General features: G+C 38.7%; 1 protein-coding gene across 10 annotated transcripts in view; it reads left to right on the top strand.

Moving 5' to 3' along the window:
- The window catches only part of LOC123773330 (5' nucleotidase B), a 45,637-nt gene extending 35,408 nt beyond the window's left edge, over positions 1-10,229 (top strand). For all 10 annotated transcript variants that reach the window (XM_045766963.2, XM_045766962.2, XM_045766969.2 and 7 more), the window contains 7 exons: positions 467-643; positions 2,794-2,965; positions 3,965-4,187; positions 5,327-5,474; positions 7,205-7,294; positions 8,526-8,660; positions 9,036-10,229. In XM_045766963.2, the coding sequence (XP_045622919.1) occupies positions 467-643; positions 2,794-2,965; positions 3,965-4,187; positions 5,327-5,474; positions 7,205-7,294; positions 8,526-8,660; positions 9,036-9,149 (1,059 nt within the window). In that variant the 3' untranslated portion in view covers positions 9,150-10,229. The remainder of the gene's footprint in view (positions 1-466; positions 644-2,793; positions 2,966-3,964; positions 4,188-5,326; positions 5,475-7,204; positions 7,295-8,525; positions 8,661-9,035) is intronic.
- The last annotated feature ends 5,655 nt before the right edge of the window (positions 10,230-15,884 follow it).

Below are 15,884 nucleotides of genomic sequence, written 5' to 3'. Positions count from 1 at the left end.
GATACACAATCGAGATTTCCGGGTTTGAATCCCGGGCAGGACAGAAATGGTTGGGCACAGTTTCTTTCACCTAAGGGCTCTGTTCACCTAGCAGTAAGTAGATACTCAAGAGTTAGTTAGCTTCTTGTGGGGTTCCATCCTGGGTGGGGTCAGTAATTTGACCTTTGAGGGGGGGGGGAGGAACCTCGATATAAGCCTAACTTGTATGAATACACTCTGGCTTTCTGTCCCCCGACACAATGAATTATTCAATTATTATTATAAGCTCATCAAGGTTCAGTGAGTAGTGTGTGTGTGTGTGTGTGTGTCTGGAATGTCCAGGGACACGAGTTCTATCCCACCAGAATACCTCAATAGTTTCTCATTGTTCTAGTTAAAAACAATCTCTAACATTGGTGCTGCTTAGTTGTCACTTCACAGTATGCTGTCTGAAGGTCACATTTGTGTTGTTTATTCTGATCAATAGGGAGACCTGAAGAAGAAGACTGTGGAATGTGTAGATGAATATGTTCACAAGGATGAGCGTCTACCACTCCTCCTGGACAGACTGAGGGATTCTGGAGCAAAGGTCTTCCTCCTCACCAATTCAGAATACTGGTATACAAATGCCATCATGGAGTACCTTCTCAATTTTTCAGACAAGGTAAATAATACAGATACTTGGTACATCTGAAGCAAGTTGCCCCATTATGCATGTTGCATTCTTCACCTCAATGAATGGTAGACTATTATCTACTCGTTACAGTACTTATTCTTGCTTGCGAGATGGCTATTATAAAATTGCAGCCCAGGAAACTCTTCACAGCAGTCCAAAAAACCTCCTCTCAGCCATCCAGGAAAACTCATCGTGGTAGTTCGAGGAGCTCCATGTCACAGTGCAGGATACATTTACTCAGCATACCAGGGTACTCATATGGCAGACTGGTTCTTTGGTCCAGATCTGTGTATTCTTAAAGGCAGATAGTTATGTGCACTTGCATCTAAATGCATGGTTTCTAATAAGGAATGAGATTCCTGACTTCTTCAGAGATATTGAAACTTGGATTGTGTATCCCAAATTACAGTACAATTTTCCCCTTTTATCTGGTCACTACCCTGCATATTTATGTCCTGGCTTCTCACCATTTATGATTGTAGTCCCTGTTTCTTTACTCACATCATGGTCCCCTGTATTAAAGCCCATCTCTCCCAGGTTCTTTGCAGACTGGTTAAGCTAAGTTAACTTAAGGTTTATTTTCAACCTCATGATCTCAGTACGTTTGCCACCTTCAATCTATTCTTCTCTTTAGTGACTTGTCTACATCCAAGCTCAGAGGTTTCATAGGTCAGATTGTACCTACACCATCCATTATATGCCAAGGCTTTTCCAAATCCACCAGTGTTTAGTTCTAGGCTGATCTGAGCCATGAATCTAAGGTTCCTGTGCTCTCACCACATTGGCACAGCTTCATTAGATTTTCTGGGGACCTCCAGGATTCTTTAGGCACTGTGCTGCAGTTCAGGCAGGGCTTCACTTTATTAGTGTTTGTAGTTTGATTCACCTTTCATATCAAATACTGTACTCATCTTTAGGGGTGACCGAGGGGATTAGTTCAAAATACAGTACAGTACCAGTCTCCATGGTGTAGTGGTAAGACACTCGCCTGGTGTTCCACGAGCGCTTTGTCATGGGTTCGTATCCTGGCTGGGGAGGATTTACTGGGCACAAATCCTTAACTGTAGCCTCCGTTTAACTCGACAGTAAAATGAGTACTTGGTTGTAAAAACGATTCTTCGTGGTGGGGATCGTATTCCAGGAACTTGCCCGAAACGCTACACGTACTAATGGCTGTACAAGAATGTAACAATTCTTGTATATATCTCAAAAAAAGAAAAAAAAGGCTTTGAGATGGTATAAAAAAAAAAATCTGAACATACCCTTTTCCCCAGCCACTCAGTCACTCTCCATAGCATTTCCTGCTGACCTTAGTATGAAAGAATCTTTGCATTAAGAAGTGGATGGCTGAGATGCAGTGTTGTAGTGTTGATGCTGCTGCCTGGTTTGTTTAATCTCAAGTGCCTGGGGGGAAATAAGTTCTTACTAAAGTGACTTGTGAGAGTTTTTTTTTGACTGGTCAGGGCCTGAACTTTTAAATTGTGGGTATTAGAACTGACTTGGTATCATTAATACTTGTCAAGAGTAGTTTGGCATTAAATAGTACACTGAAGAAGAAGTATTGTAACGTGGACAAAAAGGCAGTATTAATGTTGAAAAGCAATTGTGCTGGCAGAGGTGTGTTATGCTGGCACTACAGTAGTTTTGGTCCTAACAAAAAAGTACAATTACATTTATAGATTTCAGCATTCATTACCAGGAAAGTGAGTTTTGGTAGCAAAAAAAAAAAAAAAAAAGAGATAGAGAGAAAGTGCTCAGTAGCTTAAATTTTGATGAGTTCAATCCCAACAGTTTACATGAAGAAGTTGGTTCTGTGGTACTAAAAGGTAAGTGCAAACTTAAATTTTATTATAATGTGTGTAATTTTAAAATATATAAATCCTTGTTTGTATTGGTTGAGTGTAAATATGCACAAAAATATGTAATAGGTATTTTTAAAGGAAAAGAACTGATAAAAATAATAAGGACTTCAAAGTTTGGAATTTTTCAAAACCCCAAAAGGATCCAGAACAATATAGTCTGAGTTTTAAGGTAATTATACTGTTGTTAGGACCTTATATGATAACATTCATAGCATCAGATCCTATATTGTACTAATAATGAATATTGACAACTCCACCTTTTCCATTCCTTTACAGAATGGTGATGTTAGAGACTGGAAAACTTTCTTTGATTTCATAGGTGTTGATGCAGGCAAACCGGGTTTCTTTCTTGACGGAACAATCATGAGACAAGTGGACACTACTACTGGGGCGCTCAAACTGGGAACACACACTGGAAAACTAAAGCAAGGACAGGTTTATTCCGGAGGTGTGTTTTTAAATTATTATTTTTATATTTTTTCAGTACAGTATCTTACTGCTATCATCAGTGAGCCTGTGTTAATTTGATACAAATATTAGTGAACCAGAACATAAAATAGTTTTTTCCGAACTATCACACTTTGGTATTTCGTAAGATAAAATCCTTTTAGAGCCTTGGGGGACAGGATCTTGTCGGTAACAACAGGTAGACACACACTGTAATGAAGTCACAGGGAGCATTTCAAACATCTCTACTTCCATAGTGATGTAACTGGAAGGGGGAAAAGAGCAGGGAAAGTGGTCTGAGTACATTCTTCAAAAGTGGAGCATTTTCAAGTTTTTTTTTAAATCTTTAGTTCACTTGTGCAATAAAACTCAAATCACATTTTGTATAAGTATTTTTTATTTTATCACATGGCATTGGAAGAATTTTCTGAACTCCTTCTTTTGTTCAACCAACTTCCCAGTGTTTTGAACTGTGTGCTTAGTCCCCTGTGATGCGGTGATGGCCGCTGAAATCTTGGGAACCAAAACAAACCGCGACATCATAACCACTTCTCTAATGCTGGATAATCCCTTGGAGTTTCATCTTTTTTGTACCACAAGTCAAAACCCCAGATATATACACGTTTCATACATAATGACACTATTACTGAAACATTAAATTAATGAATGTAGAATACAGTTATATAATTAATAATGAAATATCTTGTGTGTGGTAGTAGGCTACTGTCTATTATATATTGCAAAGGCAAGTGTAAGTTGCTTTTTTTAGTGTTTATTATGAGGGTGTTATATCATGATGTACTTTTGATGGTGGTGGGATTATATCGTACAGATTCTTCATGCAGATCATCCATACAGATGAGATGAAATAGAAGAGACAGGTCACAAGCACTTAAATGTATGTGAAGAATTTACATGTGTCACCTTAATTTTTAATGTCGGTAAAAATATACTTTAAATACTGTACTTAGATGTATAACTTCAACCACTTAATTTCCAGGAAGCTGTGATGTCTTCACAGAACTTATTGGGGCCAAAGGGAAAGATGTCCTTTATGTTGGAGACCACATCTTTGGTGATATCTTGAAAAGTAAAAAGATTCGGGGTTGGCGTACCTTTTTGGTAGTTCCAGAGTTGGTTCAGGAACTTCATGTGTGGACTGAAAAATGCTCACTCTTCACCAAACTCCAAAACTTAGATGTTATGTTGGGCGATCTTTACAAGTAAGTCATTTTTCCAAAAGTTTGTGTTTACTGAATGGTACCATCATAACAGTTGGTATACTGTTGCATTTAATATCAGTGATGAATTATTAATTTATTATATATGTAATTCAGAAGTTATTGACAAAGTGAAGAATGGGAGGGCTCTACTGGGCTCCCTGTTGTTAACACCTGCATAGCTTCACACACATCAAATCAACCAGGCCCTTGCCAGCTATGAAAAGCCTACTGGGTACCTGATGTCAAAACCTAGTTCCCTCATTGAGACGAGGAGAGTGCTTTGAGAAAATTACCACCAGAAAGGTAGGCCAAGATAAAATGGACAAACATTAACAAAAACAGAAAGCAAGACATAATAGTTGGGTAGTTCAGCCACTTGTTCCACTTCCCCACCGCCGGGTGGCAGGAAACTGCTGGCTCAGCCAATGAACCCTCCTCAGCCAGGAACCAGCCAAAGGCAAACTGATGCACCAGAAAGGGAAAGGGAAGGGTCCAGGACACCAATGATGTTTCATTGCATTCAATGCTGATTTTCTGGGAGACTACAAGATGGCTCTCTTTTGGCAGTTAAGAATTACCTAACTGCATTGTGTGTGTGTGTGTTTTTTGTTTTGTTAACGTTTACCTCTCTTTTGTCTGTTTTGTCTTGGTCTAACTTTCTGATGGCTAATTTCTTTGAGTGATCAAGTATCCTGTGCTTTCTCTACCTCTATGAGGGGGCCAGGGTTTGGCCTCTGGTCCCCAGTAGGTTTTCCATGACTTGCAAGGGCCTGGTGTGGTGTGTGTGGAGCTATCCAGGTGGTTAGCAACAGGAATCCACTGAGAACCCACCAAAAAGAAAAAAAAAATCAGTACATTCAATGCTGGATTTTTTATATTGGGTAATAGCATGGTTTACATTTATTGCTAGATTACATAGTTATTTCTTCTGCATTCTAAAGCCAAAAACTAGACCCATTACAACTATTATTGTACATTTGTTGCAAACTTGTTTTACTGCAGTGATTTAATTGCTTATAGCTAGCACAGAATTGTAATATAAATTTTTAGAAGACTTGTTACATTTGTCAACAGATAGAGCCTAATAACCATTATTATGTAATAGAAGATTATTTTTTTGTTACTACATTTTTGCCTAGGAACTTGGATTCCAGCACCTATGAGCGACCAGATCTAACTAAGGTTAGAGCAGCCATCAAAGAAGTTACCCATGAAATGGATCTGAGTTATGGCATGCTCGGATCAGTTTTCAGATCTGGCTCTCGGCAAAGCCATTTCTCTACGCAAGTGAGTATTTATAAATTATAGTATGTGTAATTAAAAAATATATATATATATAATCATGACAGAACTAGATTTTACTGCTTCTGGGTTATCAAGGCCAGCTTGTGCTACAAAAAGGCAAGTCAAGAAATTATTGTAGGAGTGGCCCCTCTGTGTCTTTCTGAGTAACTGAGTTGGTAAACTCCAATGATTCATAAGTGCCTATGAGCCTATGAGGCCAGTACCAGAGTCTGGCCCCATCAATTGAGGCAAGGGGAATCAGGGGTTCTAGACCACTACAGTAACCAAAGGAAAAAAAAAACAGAAAAGAAAGATGCAACAAAATGAGCAACTGCATGGACAACATTAGCAACCCTATCATGAAATGCACATGCTTGTTAGCAGCATGTGACTGCTAGTTATCCACACTTGTTAGCTTCCCCTCATTCACATCCCTGGTGCTCAAGGTTATACATTGCTCTTTGGGCTCAATCATCAGCTAAGATTTTGTCTTTCTTTGGACTCGAGTCAAAGTACAGAGGCTTGCATTTGTGCTTGTTCCTTTTTTAGGTATCATTTGTATATATTTTGGCCTTCTTGTTGTGTATGCCCCCGATTCTTATTTTGCAGTGGCTACATTTGGTTAGAGTTCTCTTCTCTAGTTACTGCTGTCATTGCCTCTGCCTTTGGGCCTGGGTCTCTTCACAGAGAACGTTCTGGAGTCTGCCCCTGCCTGCTCATTGGGGGCTTTCTTTCATGTTGCAGGTGGGGACAGGTTTCTACTAGTTTGTGGATGGTCTCAGTGTTTTTCAGGCTTTTTGTTTGCTGGGCTTTTATGACTGTGGGTTTGCTGGCATGTTCTTGCAGATGGTCTCTCTTTGTCGTCGGTCCTTGTTTTTATCAGGTTGAGCAATTATTGATGTGTGCTCCCATTAGTTTGCAAGTTGTTCAGTCTTCCTACAAATGCCCATTTCCTTTCACTATAGGCATTGGGAAATTTTCCGTTTTGTCATATTGTTTCCTGTTGGGTGCATGTCTCATAGCTGTGTTTGCTTTCTTTGGAGTTGGTTGTGTTTTTATCTATTCTCTCCAGGTTGTTGTTTTCCCCATTCAACCTGCCTGGTTCATTTTGTTCTTGCTGGGCCTGCAGGGTTTTCTTCCTTGGTCGTCAGCCCTGCCATGGTTCCTGGTCCTTTGGGCTTGGTGTTGAAAACCCCCTTATTTTCATAGTTCATATTTTGGCACTGGCTTCCAATGTGTGTGAATCATTGAGGCTGGTGCAATAACCTGGGTTTGGAGTTTACCAGCTGGGTATCTCATGAAGCCATGGAGGGACCCAACAGGTGGTGGTGGTCTTTCATAACATTCAATGCTTTATTTTTTAAGCATGTTGTAATTTTATGTACACAAAATCATTTTTATAAATGAAATGTCTGTATATGCCAAAATATTTATTATATATACCTGTATTTGTTATAAGAAAAAATTGGGTAATATTTATTGTATTAGTAAATTGCTTCCCCTAAAAAAATAATTATATAGAAATTTGGATCTGGTCTGGATTGACGAATTTAGATTTTTTCGGGGTACAATGTACAGTACTTCATTGTATAATATTACAGTACAGTATTTGCAGTACTCTGATGTTTTCAGTATGTAGTGAACCTGTACTAAAACTTGTGGTGTGTGAAAATGGGAAATTAATATACAATAAAATATAATATCATTAATTTTACATTTCATTTGGTGGGCAGGTATCAAGATACGCTGATGTGTATGCCTCTACACTCCTCAACCTGATATATTACCCCTTCAGCTACATGTTTCGTGCCCCGGCCATGCTGGTTAGTGAATTGTATTTAATAATAAACTACTGTATTAGACTCCTGAGGTACTCCTTGTTTGACCTCAAGATCAAAATGGTTAGAATATTTTAATACAGTCAATGTGTATGAGTTGTATTATTTATCAGACGGGTAACGTGAGTGGTACTAAGGGTCCCGGTAGTACTGTCGGGTCATAGGCTTGTATTGTGGTTCCCCCCTCCCCCCTGGTTGAATTATTGACCCCGCCCAAGATGCAACCCCACAACAAGCTGAATAACTCCTGAGTACTTACTTACTGCTAGATGAACAGAGGCATTAGGTGAAAGGAAATGTGCCCAACCATTTTTGTCCCGCCCAGGATTTGAACCCAGAATTCTCAATTGTGCGTTTAAACGAACCCGACTGTACTACCGGGACCCTGACCTACTAAAGTCACTCATTGTATTAAATTTTATCCATGTGACAGGACAAGTAGTGTATTCAATTACAGTACATGTAATTTATTGAGAATGTCACCTAACTTCAAGCATGGGTGTATGAAAGACTAATTAATTTTGACTCTGGGGATCTTTTCATGTGCACAACTTGGGAAGAATTAAGGGTCAGCAAAAAAAGAAATTCAACCATGCTCTGGATGTTAACCCTAGTTTTTTCATATAACCTATAGCATCATAGACAAACAAGGACTACCACACAAAGTTCAGAGTTTTTTCAGAAGTATGCCACCAGGCTAGTCCCCAAGCTGAGGGGTATGTGCTATGTGGAAAGACTACTGAAACTAAACCTCACGACACTGGAAGACAGAAGTTAGGGAAAACGTGATCACCACCTATAAAATTTTCAGTGGAATTGATAGGGTAGATAAAGATAAACTATTTAGCACAGGTGGTATGCAAACAAGGGTACACAGGTGGAAAAGTAATCCCCAAATGAGACACAGAGACAATAGAAAAAACTTCCTTAGTGTCAGGGGGGGTAGTTAACAAATGGAATGCATTAAGACATGATGTGGTGGAGGCAGACCCCATATGCAGTTTCAAATGTAGATATGGTAGAGCCCAGTAGGCTCAGGAACCTGTACACCAGTTGATTGACAGTCGAGAGGCAGGACTAAAAAGCCAAAGCTCAACCCCCATCCACTTCCCCAACACAATTAGGTGAGTACACATGCATGGTAAATTTTGTACAGTGGAAACTGACACAATCACTTGTTTATTTTGTTGTAATAAATTCTAGCATATTTTTCCAGATGCCTCATGAATCAACAGTAGCTCATGAACAGCGATTCCAAGTTGGAGATGGACCAGTTTCAACTCGTTCAAGAGCATCCAGTATTCAAGTAGATAGTCCAGATAACCTACAGTCCAAGAGACCAAAGATTAGGGTAAGCAAGTTACAACTACTTTACTCAAATGAAGATAGTGAATTTTTGTATATAAAATACTGTGATTCAAAATATTAGAGGAATGTATATAGACCCTTATTTATCACACACTTTTACTATAATAGTTTTCATTTAGTTACCAATAATTCAAACTACTCGTATGTTTGTGCACACACATGCACACTAAAGTGTATTTGTACGGTAATATGAGTAATTTCCAAAGTGTAGTTACAGGATGAGAGTTACACTTGTGGCGTCCCATCTTCTCGGTACTCTATTCTGTCGTATAACACTTTGGAACTACTGACAGTTTTGTAATGTGTTCGGTGTGTGTAAATTACAATGATAATTCACCAAATATTCTCTTGTGTTTAGGTACTTGAGCGGGCAGAATCCATGGTGCCACACGCGCGAGCAGAAACACCTAAGCGAGTAACTCATTACCACGATGAAGATGACTCGGAGGAGGAGAGTGACAAGTCTTCCTAGAACTGCCTCAACTTGGAGTAGTTTACTCTTATGCTTTGCATCATCATCTATTACTAAAAGGTTCAGGATAGTTGCATGAACAGTATTCAGATAGTATATAATTTAATTGCTAATTATAATACTGTGTAGTATGTAAATATCCATCTTTTTCTTTACAGTTCAGTCATTTAATTCACATTGAGGCAGACTCTATTGAAGTGTTTAAGTTTCCATGGTCACTTGTTATATTATTTCAATATTACTTTAACAAATAATAAAATAATTCAGTAATATTACTGAAAAATATTAATAATTGGTAAGAAAATAAATTTTATGACATATTTAAAGGTTAATCTAGGTTCACTGAAAGGTTATTGCAATGTCTGCCACCGGGGCTTATCAGTTATTGCAGTGTGCCACTGGGGCTTGTCAGTTATTGCAGTGTCTGCCACTGGGACTGACTGGTTATTGCAATATCTGCCACTGGGTTCACTTCAATTATATGCATACAGGGTAACAATCTCATGATCTATATTCTGTTCAGTCTTATTCCTCATGCTTAATTAGTGCATGTTATCACATACAGTCCTTGAATCTATCTGCCACGTTGAGAATAAGGCTTGACCTAAACTAGTACTGTGGTGTTTTTTCCGAGGCACGCTCGAAAAAACTTATACATATACTGTGCTGTACAGTACTGCTGTATGTAGATGCCAAGCAGTTCGTGCTCACAACATTCTAGTCCTAGGATTCCATCTATCAATCAGTGAACCGAGCCAGTCAATATTTAAGTCTGTGACGAATATTAATACAGTATTTTATATTATCATTTAACTTTTTTTGTTAAATTTATTATTATTTTAACTTTATATGTAGATATATCTAATGGGTTTTCAAATACATTTTACAATTATATATATATATATGTAGCCAGTTCACTAATTTTACTGGATTTAAATCGAATTTTAAAGCAAGCTTGTGCTTGTATGAATCACTGCATATCAATTTCCACCAAATTCCATAATTGCTGTTATTATTATTCACAACAATACCACAAAAGATTATTATGAATATAAAAATATATTCTCTAATAAACTGTCACAGCTTAAATTTATTCTCCTAAAACATTACGGTAATTTATTATACCCAGTGTGGGGTAGAATAGCTGCTTATTATTTGCTTCTTTTTGGAAAAGAAAACTGAAGGTTATTAGGACACACACACACATACGTACGACATATGTACATACAAATATGTGTGTGTGTGTATATATGTATATGTATACTGTATATAGTATATATAATATATACACACACACACACACACACTAGTGACTTAGCAGGTATACAGGACCCCACTACAGGGAATGCAACACAGTGGGGTACCATGGCAAACCCAGCACTCAGACCAATGATGTTGAGAACCAAGAAACAATCCAGCTGGGACAGTCCCATTGTAGACAAAGAAGCCATAGTGGAGGCAACAACAACCCCCAGTGATCGTGCACGTCTCACAGCTGTGCAGGCTTCCCATGCAGTGGACTTCCTTTTGGCAGTCCCTATGTCTGTAACAGGCACACATCTTGATTTGCAGCAGCTCCGTATTGCAGTCGCTCTCTGCCTTGCTGCTCCTATCCACACCGTTCATAGGTGTATTTGTGGCGAGGCAGAGGCAGACAAATATGGATTGCATGGTCTGCACTATGGGAAATTGGCGGCTGGCACTCTCGACACAACGAAGTCAGTGACATCATTAAGAGGAGCCTTGCCTCTGTCCAGTGTCTGGCAGAGAGCCCCACAATCTATTGAACCGTAACTCTGTTAGCTTTACCGGCCGACCAGATGGAATCACACTGCACCCTTGGAAGGGTGGCAGACAGTAGGCGTGGGACTATACTTGTGTATCCACCCCTGGCAATCGCATACATCCACCTCTGTCGGCTAAGCAGGGGCCACGGCAACACACAGAGAAAGAGACAAGTCAACCAAGTACTGTACATGGAAATAGATCACCGGTACAACTTCGTTCCAATATCATCTGAGACCCTTGGTCCATGGGGAGAGAGTGCAAGAAGGTTTCTTAAGGATCATGGTTCCAGGCTCATTGTCACTACAAGAGACCCTAGAGCAGCAAGTTTTCTCTTCCAGTGCCTTGTGGTGATCCAGAGGGGAAATGCCTGTTGCATCCTAGGTTCCTGCCCGGTGTCAGAAGAGTTCAAAGAAATCTACAGCCTCTAGGAAACAAACTTCCCCTTATTTCCTCTCAATGTTCACTTTGTAACCAATCAGATATGTAACTGATTGGTTACAGAGGTGGGGTGCATGCCCAAGATACAGCAATCATTTCCTCTCTTGATCACAACACTGGGGTGCCGGAACAGGAAACTGGCCGCTCTTGAGTCTCTTAGTTTGCCTAACGAGTTTCTCGCCCACCTCCTAATCATTTAGGAACTTAAGTGCACATTTTCCCCAGAGTCTCGGAACCTGGTGGCATGAACCTGTAATGTTCTAGGTCCCTGTACTTTATATATACTGTATATATATATAAAATTTAAATATATATACAGTATAAATATATGAGAGACTAATTTGCCTACTGGCTATGTAAGTTCTTAGTCACCATTTTTGATTACTGCACAATATCATGTGTTGAGATTAACCTCAATAATATTCATAATTCTTGAATTGGACATTATTTATACAGACTAAAACGTACAATTAGTTTATTACGTACACATTCTATAATTATATTTACCAAATTATTTTAAAAGTTATGTTACTGATTCACATAACCAGTGTTATTCTAATGGTGGCATTTGTTACTGCTATTGAGCTGCATGAATTATATGCTGTTTGAAAGAGTGCACTTCGTGTGCTTTAGATTATACTGTAGGCCATTTCTTGTGGGCTTTCTCTACGAAAACTCATTATCTTTACATTTAAGGCTGTTGTATATAATAGTACAATTCAATAATCCATCACAATTTTCATTTTTCTACCTCTAGGATGCTATAATAGACGAGGAGTCTTTAGGACTGTTAATTGATTTATAAGGCATTGACTTTATGGCTTGCTCAGTATTGGATTTGTAAAATGTGTGATATTGTAACATTAATATGAAGTAAATACATTTAAAACCCAATTTATCTGGGCTAGTTAATCATGGTGGATTTATCAAACTTGTATATGTGTGACAATATTAGGAATCAAAACACTGTGACCTCTACACTTTAAAACACATTTACATTTACCCATTCAATTTTCTTTGAACAATTAAGATACAAATGTGTTTAAAATTTAAGCAAATATCCTTGATGCTTTTTGTAGCATACTTGTGCATGCCAGTTATGTTTCTAAAATGTTTGTGATGAAAATTTTGAAAATCCAGTTAGAATATTTAAAATGAAATAGTATGTATATTACTTTGTCTATGGTAATGTTGGAGATATTAAGATACTACATTGAGGACTAGCACCCCCTACACTAACAAATTTGTGATTTGTAATATTCCCTGGAGTATGCTTGGGAATGCTCATAATTTCAGGATGGAAAATGCAGACGAAAATGGTTTTATAATTGTTTGCTACAGGATTTTTAAGAGACACATAAGCTAATCTATATCTAAAAGAGAATGTGAGTTTGAGGTTGGAGGCTAGATGCTTGGGGCTAGCCTCACCAAACTTTACAGTGACTGGTCTTTTGTCCAGGAATGGTAGCAGACGGGTTATTGTTGACCCTCATCCCACCCGTTCTTTTACATGATGGTAAATTATATTAATTTCCAAGCTTACTAAATACTAGACTCCATCCTCATTAAGATTCATCAAGCATATTTTCTACATGATTAAATTTTAGTTTTGTGTAGTATATAAACACACTGTGTGTAGTGAAAATGGTTTCAGTGTAAAGAGAAAGGGGTGAAGAGTAGCAGTGGTGGTGAAGGAGAGGTAGGGTGATGGAAGAGAGGTAAGGTGGTGGTGAGAGAAGATAGTGATGATGGTTGTAGATAAGGGATAACCAGTGGTGCCCAGGTACTGAAAATTGTTAATGAAGATAGTGATGATGGTTGTGTGTAGTAAAGGTGTGGTGTCTATTGCTTGAGCAAAGCTGGGAATTCCCTTCTAGTGTGTATACGCAGGTCTTAAGTGAGCAATAGTGTCCTGCTAGCATGGTGAGCAGAGGGCACTACACACCATTCCTCACTAACAGCAGTGCATTCAGGCTCTTCATCTGAACCTCCTCATTCCCATATTTTTTTATTTTCAAGCTTTTTGGATTGACTTCTTGCATCATGCCACCTATGTAACATCCTGCATCTCCTGCTGTATCAAAAGGTGATGACATGCAAAGATGAAAGATGATATTAATGTTAGAAACGATGCAATATAATATGCTGGCTGGAGAATGGCAGAGCTACCATTTCCATCAGGCTGCCACTGTAAGATCAACAGATCTAGTACTTGTACCATCAGGGTGAGTCAAGTATTTTGTGACCGAGATATCCTGTCATTGAGAAACTGAAGATATTTCTGGCAACATTGATGGAAGTGCAGAATCTTAAGAGGCTGCTGCTTAATTTAAATGTGAAAATGTATGAAAGATATATTAAGTCCTAGTGCAAGAAGGTTAACCATCAAGAAGAAAATTTAAATGCCAACAAGGGATGGTTGTATAATTTTACAAAGCACCAGACTGTAGATGCTACAGGCAGAAAGTGTAGCATCAATGTGTGCATGACCTGCAATTTTGATATTGCAGCTACTGAAATAGTTAAAATTGCAGTAAGGTTTGGAGGGAAAGGATATATATTAATCTACAAGGTGATGACTGCAGGAAGATCATTTAGTCCCATGAGGAAGATCTGTCTGTAGATGACTTGGTGTAGCTAACAGATGAAGCCGAGAAACAGCGGCAGCAGTAAGACAATAGTGAGAGAACTTCACAAGCCCAGGAGATGACTTACAAAGAACTTACGTGCTTTAGAGTTAACAGGACAATGCAACAGAAATTTATCCAAATTATCAGTGCAGGTTACAAATTGGAAGGGCTATGAAGAGTGCTATTTATTATGAAATTGACATGGAGAAGTGAAGGCAAGTGAGCATAAAGGACTATTTTAAGCCTGTCAAGTCACCTGATGTAACTCCTCCTCCTCCAGTCAGTCCAACACATGCAGTTTATCTCAAGACACTCGTCAACTTATGTAAATTTGATATCAAATGATAGCGCAGAACCATCTCATCTTCACCCTTAGACATAATACTCCTACAGCCACTTGTCAGGCTAGAGATGTGAAATGTGCCAAAGCTAGAAGATAAAGGAAAAAAAAAGAGGCAACATGATCACTACATACAAAATAGTTTGATTTGTATGTAGTGATCATAGTGAGAATCAAAACAAATCTGGAAGATTTATTTTGCTTCTCCCAAGGAAAGGAGCTTCCTCATGGCTTCATAACTTTTACTGTGTTGTGCCAGTTCCCAGATACACTCTTAATCCTCGTCCACTTTTGTGGTTGAAGTGTCTTATCACATCACTGATGGCGACTAATTCCTTGTTTTTTATGCCCATTTCTTTGCTATTTGTCATGACAGGAAAGAGGGGCATGGCACTGTAATCATACTTGGTTTAACCCCCCATTCCTTTGTATGCTCCTACAATTTATGTTTGGTGCACCTTTGTAAATCAAATATTGTTGTTTCTTATACTGACGAGCTAGCAATACTTTCATCTCCACCTGCAATGTACTTGAATCGGTTGGTATGGATGTTGCTTTTCGTTTCCAAGTTTGATTTTGTTGTCAAAAGTCCAATCTAAAGAATAGGCTGGCCTCGGACTGGGCTTGGGGAGTTGAACTCCCAGAACCCCATCAAGCAAGTATCAAGTAGGCTAACTACCTAGCTACCTTGTGCATTGGTAAGATTTCAGTTTAGGTCCTCCAAGAACCCTTCAAGAATGCAAGAGTCAGCACTATTGTTCTACCAAAACTCACTGTTGGGAACAGGGATCTTCGAGATTGCCACGGGGCCATCAAGATCATCTCGAATTCCACGATTACATACTCTATTATCCAAGTAGATATAGTCACACTGCTCATTTGCAGCAGCCACAATAATCCCATCTCCAGAAATTCTGAGGGTAGCATTTTGTCCCCTCCCATGGTTTTACTGTCAGTGTATAAGGTCATTGCTATTTACAAATCCCTGGTCCAATGTTAATTGGTTCAATCCCTGGAAGGGATGGGGGGGCAAGCTTCCTTAAACCTAATGCCTCCATTCAACTAGCAGTAAAATAAGTGCTCAGGAATTAGGCATTGTTATCGATTGCATCTTAGGAAGGGTAAGTAGTTGGCATAGAGACCTCGATAAGCCTCAATGGCCAGGCAATGGAAATTATTACTAACACCAATGAGGCTGCATTAGAGAGTAAAAAAAACAAGTAATTGTGAAGTTATAATTTAGGTAGACTGACTTGTGTTAAACTGGGTACCCAGGTGCAAATTCTAAAATACAAATTTTGGAGTAATAAAAGCTTAATTTCAGGCACAAATGCTGAAAAAAGTGTCTTCAAGAGTAGGTTTAATTATCTAAACTTTGACAGCAAACTTCTACACAACTAGCAAAGGCACTTTCATCACACCCTTGAAAGCTCTGCATCTTTGAATGGTACAAAAGTAATTCCAGTTTATAATCACAAGCAGCATTTCCTCCAATTAAGTGTTGAAAAGTATTTTGTTACTTGAAAGCCAGAATGCTTT

Source organism: Procambarus clarkii, chromosome 89 (genome assembly GCF_040958095.1).
Source record: "Procambarus clarkii isolate CNS0578487 chromosome 89, FALCON_Pclarkii_2.0, whole genome shotgun sequence".
NCBI lineage: Eukaryota > Metazoa > Arthropoda > Malacostraca > Decapoda > Cambaridae > Procambarus > Procambarus clarkii.
The sequence above is the reverse complement of the archived record's forward strand: the minus strand, read 5'-3'. Positions and strand labels throughout refer to the sequence as shown.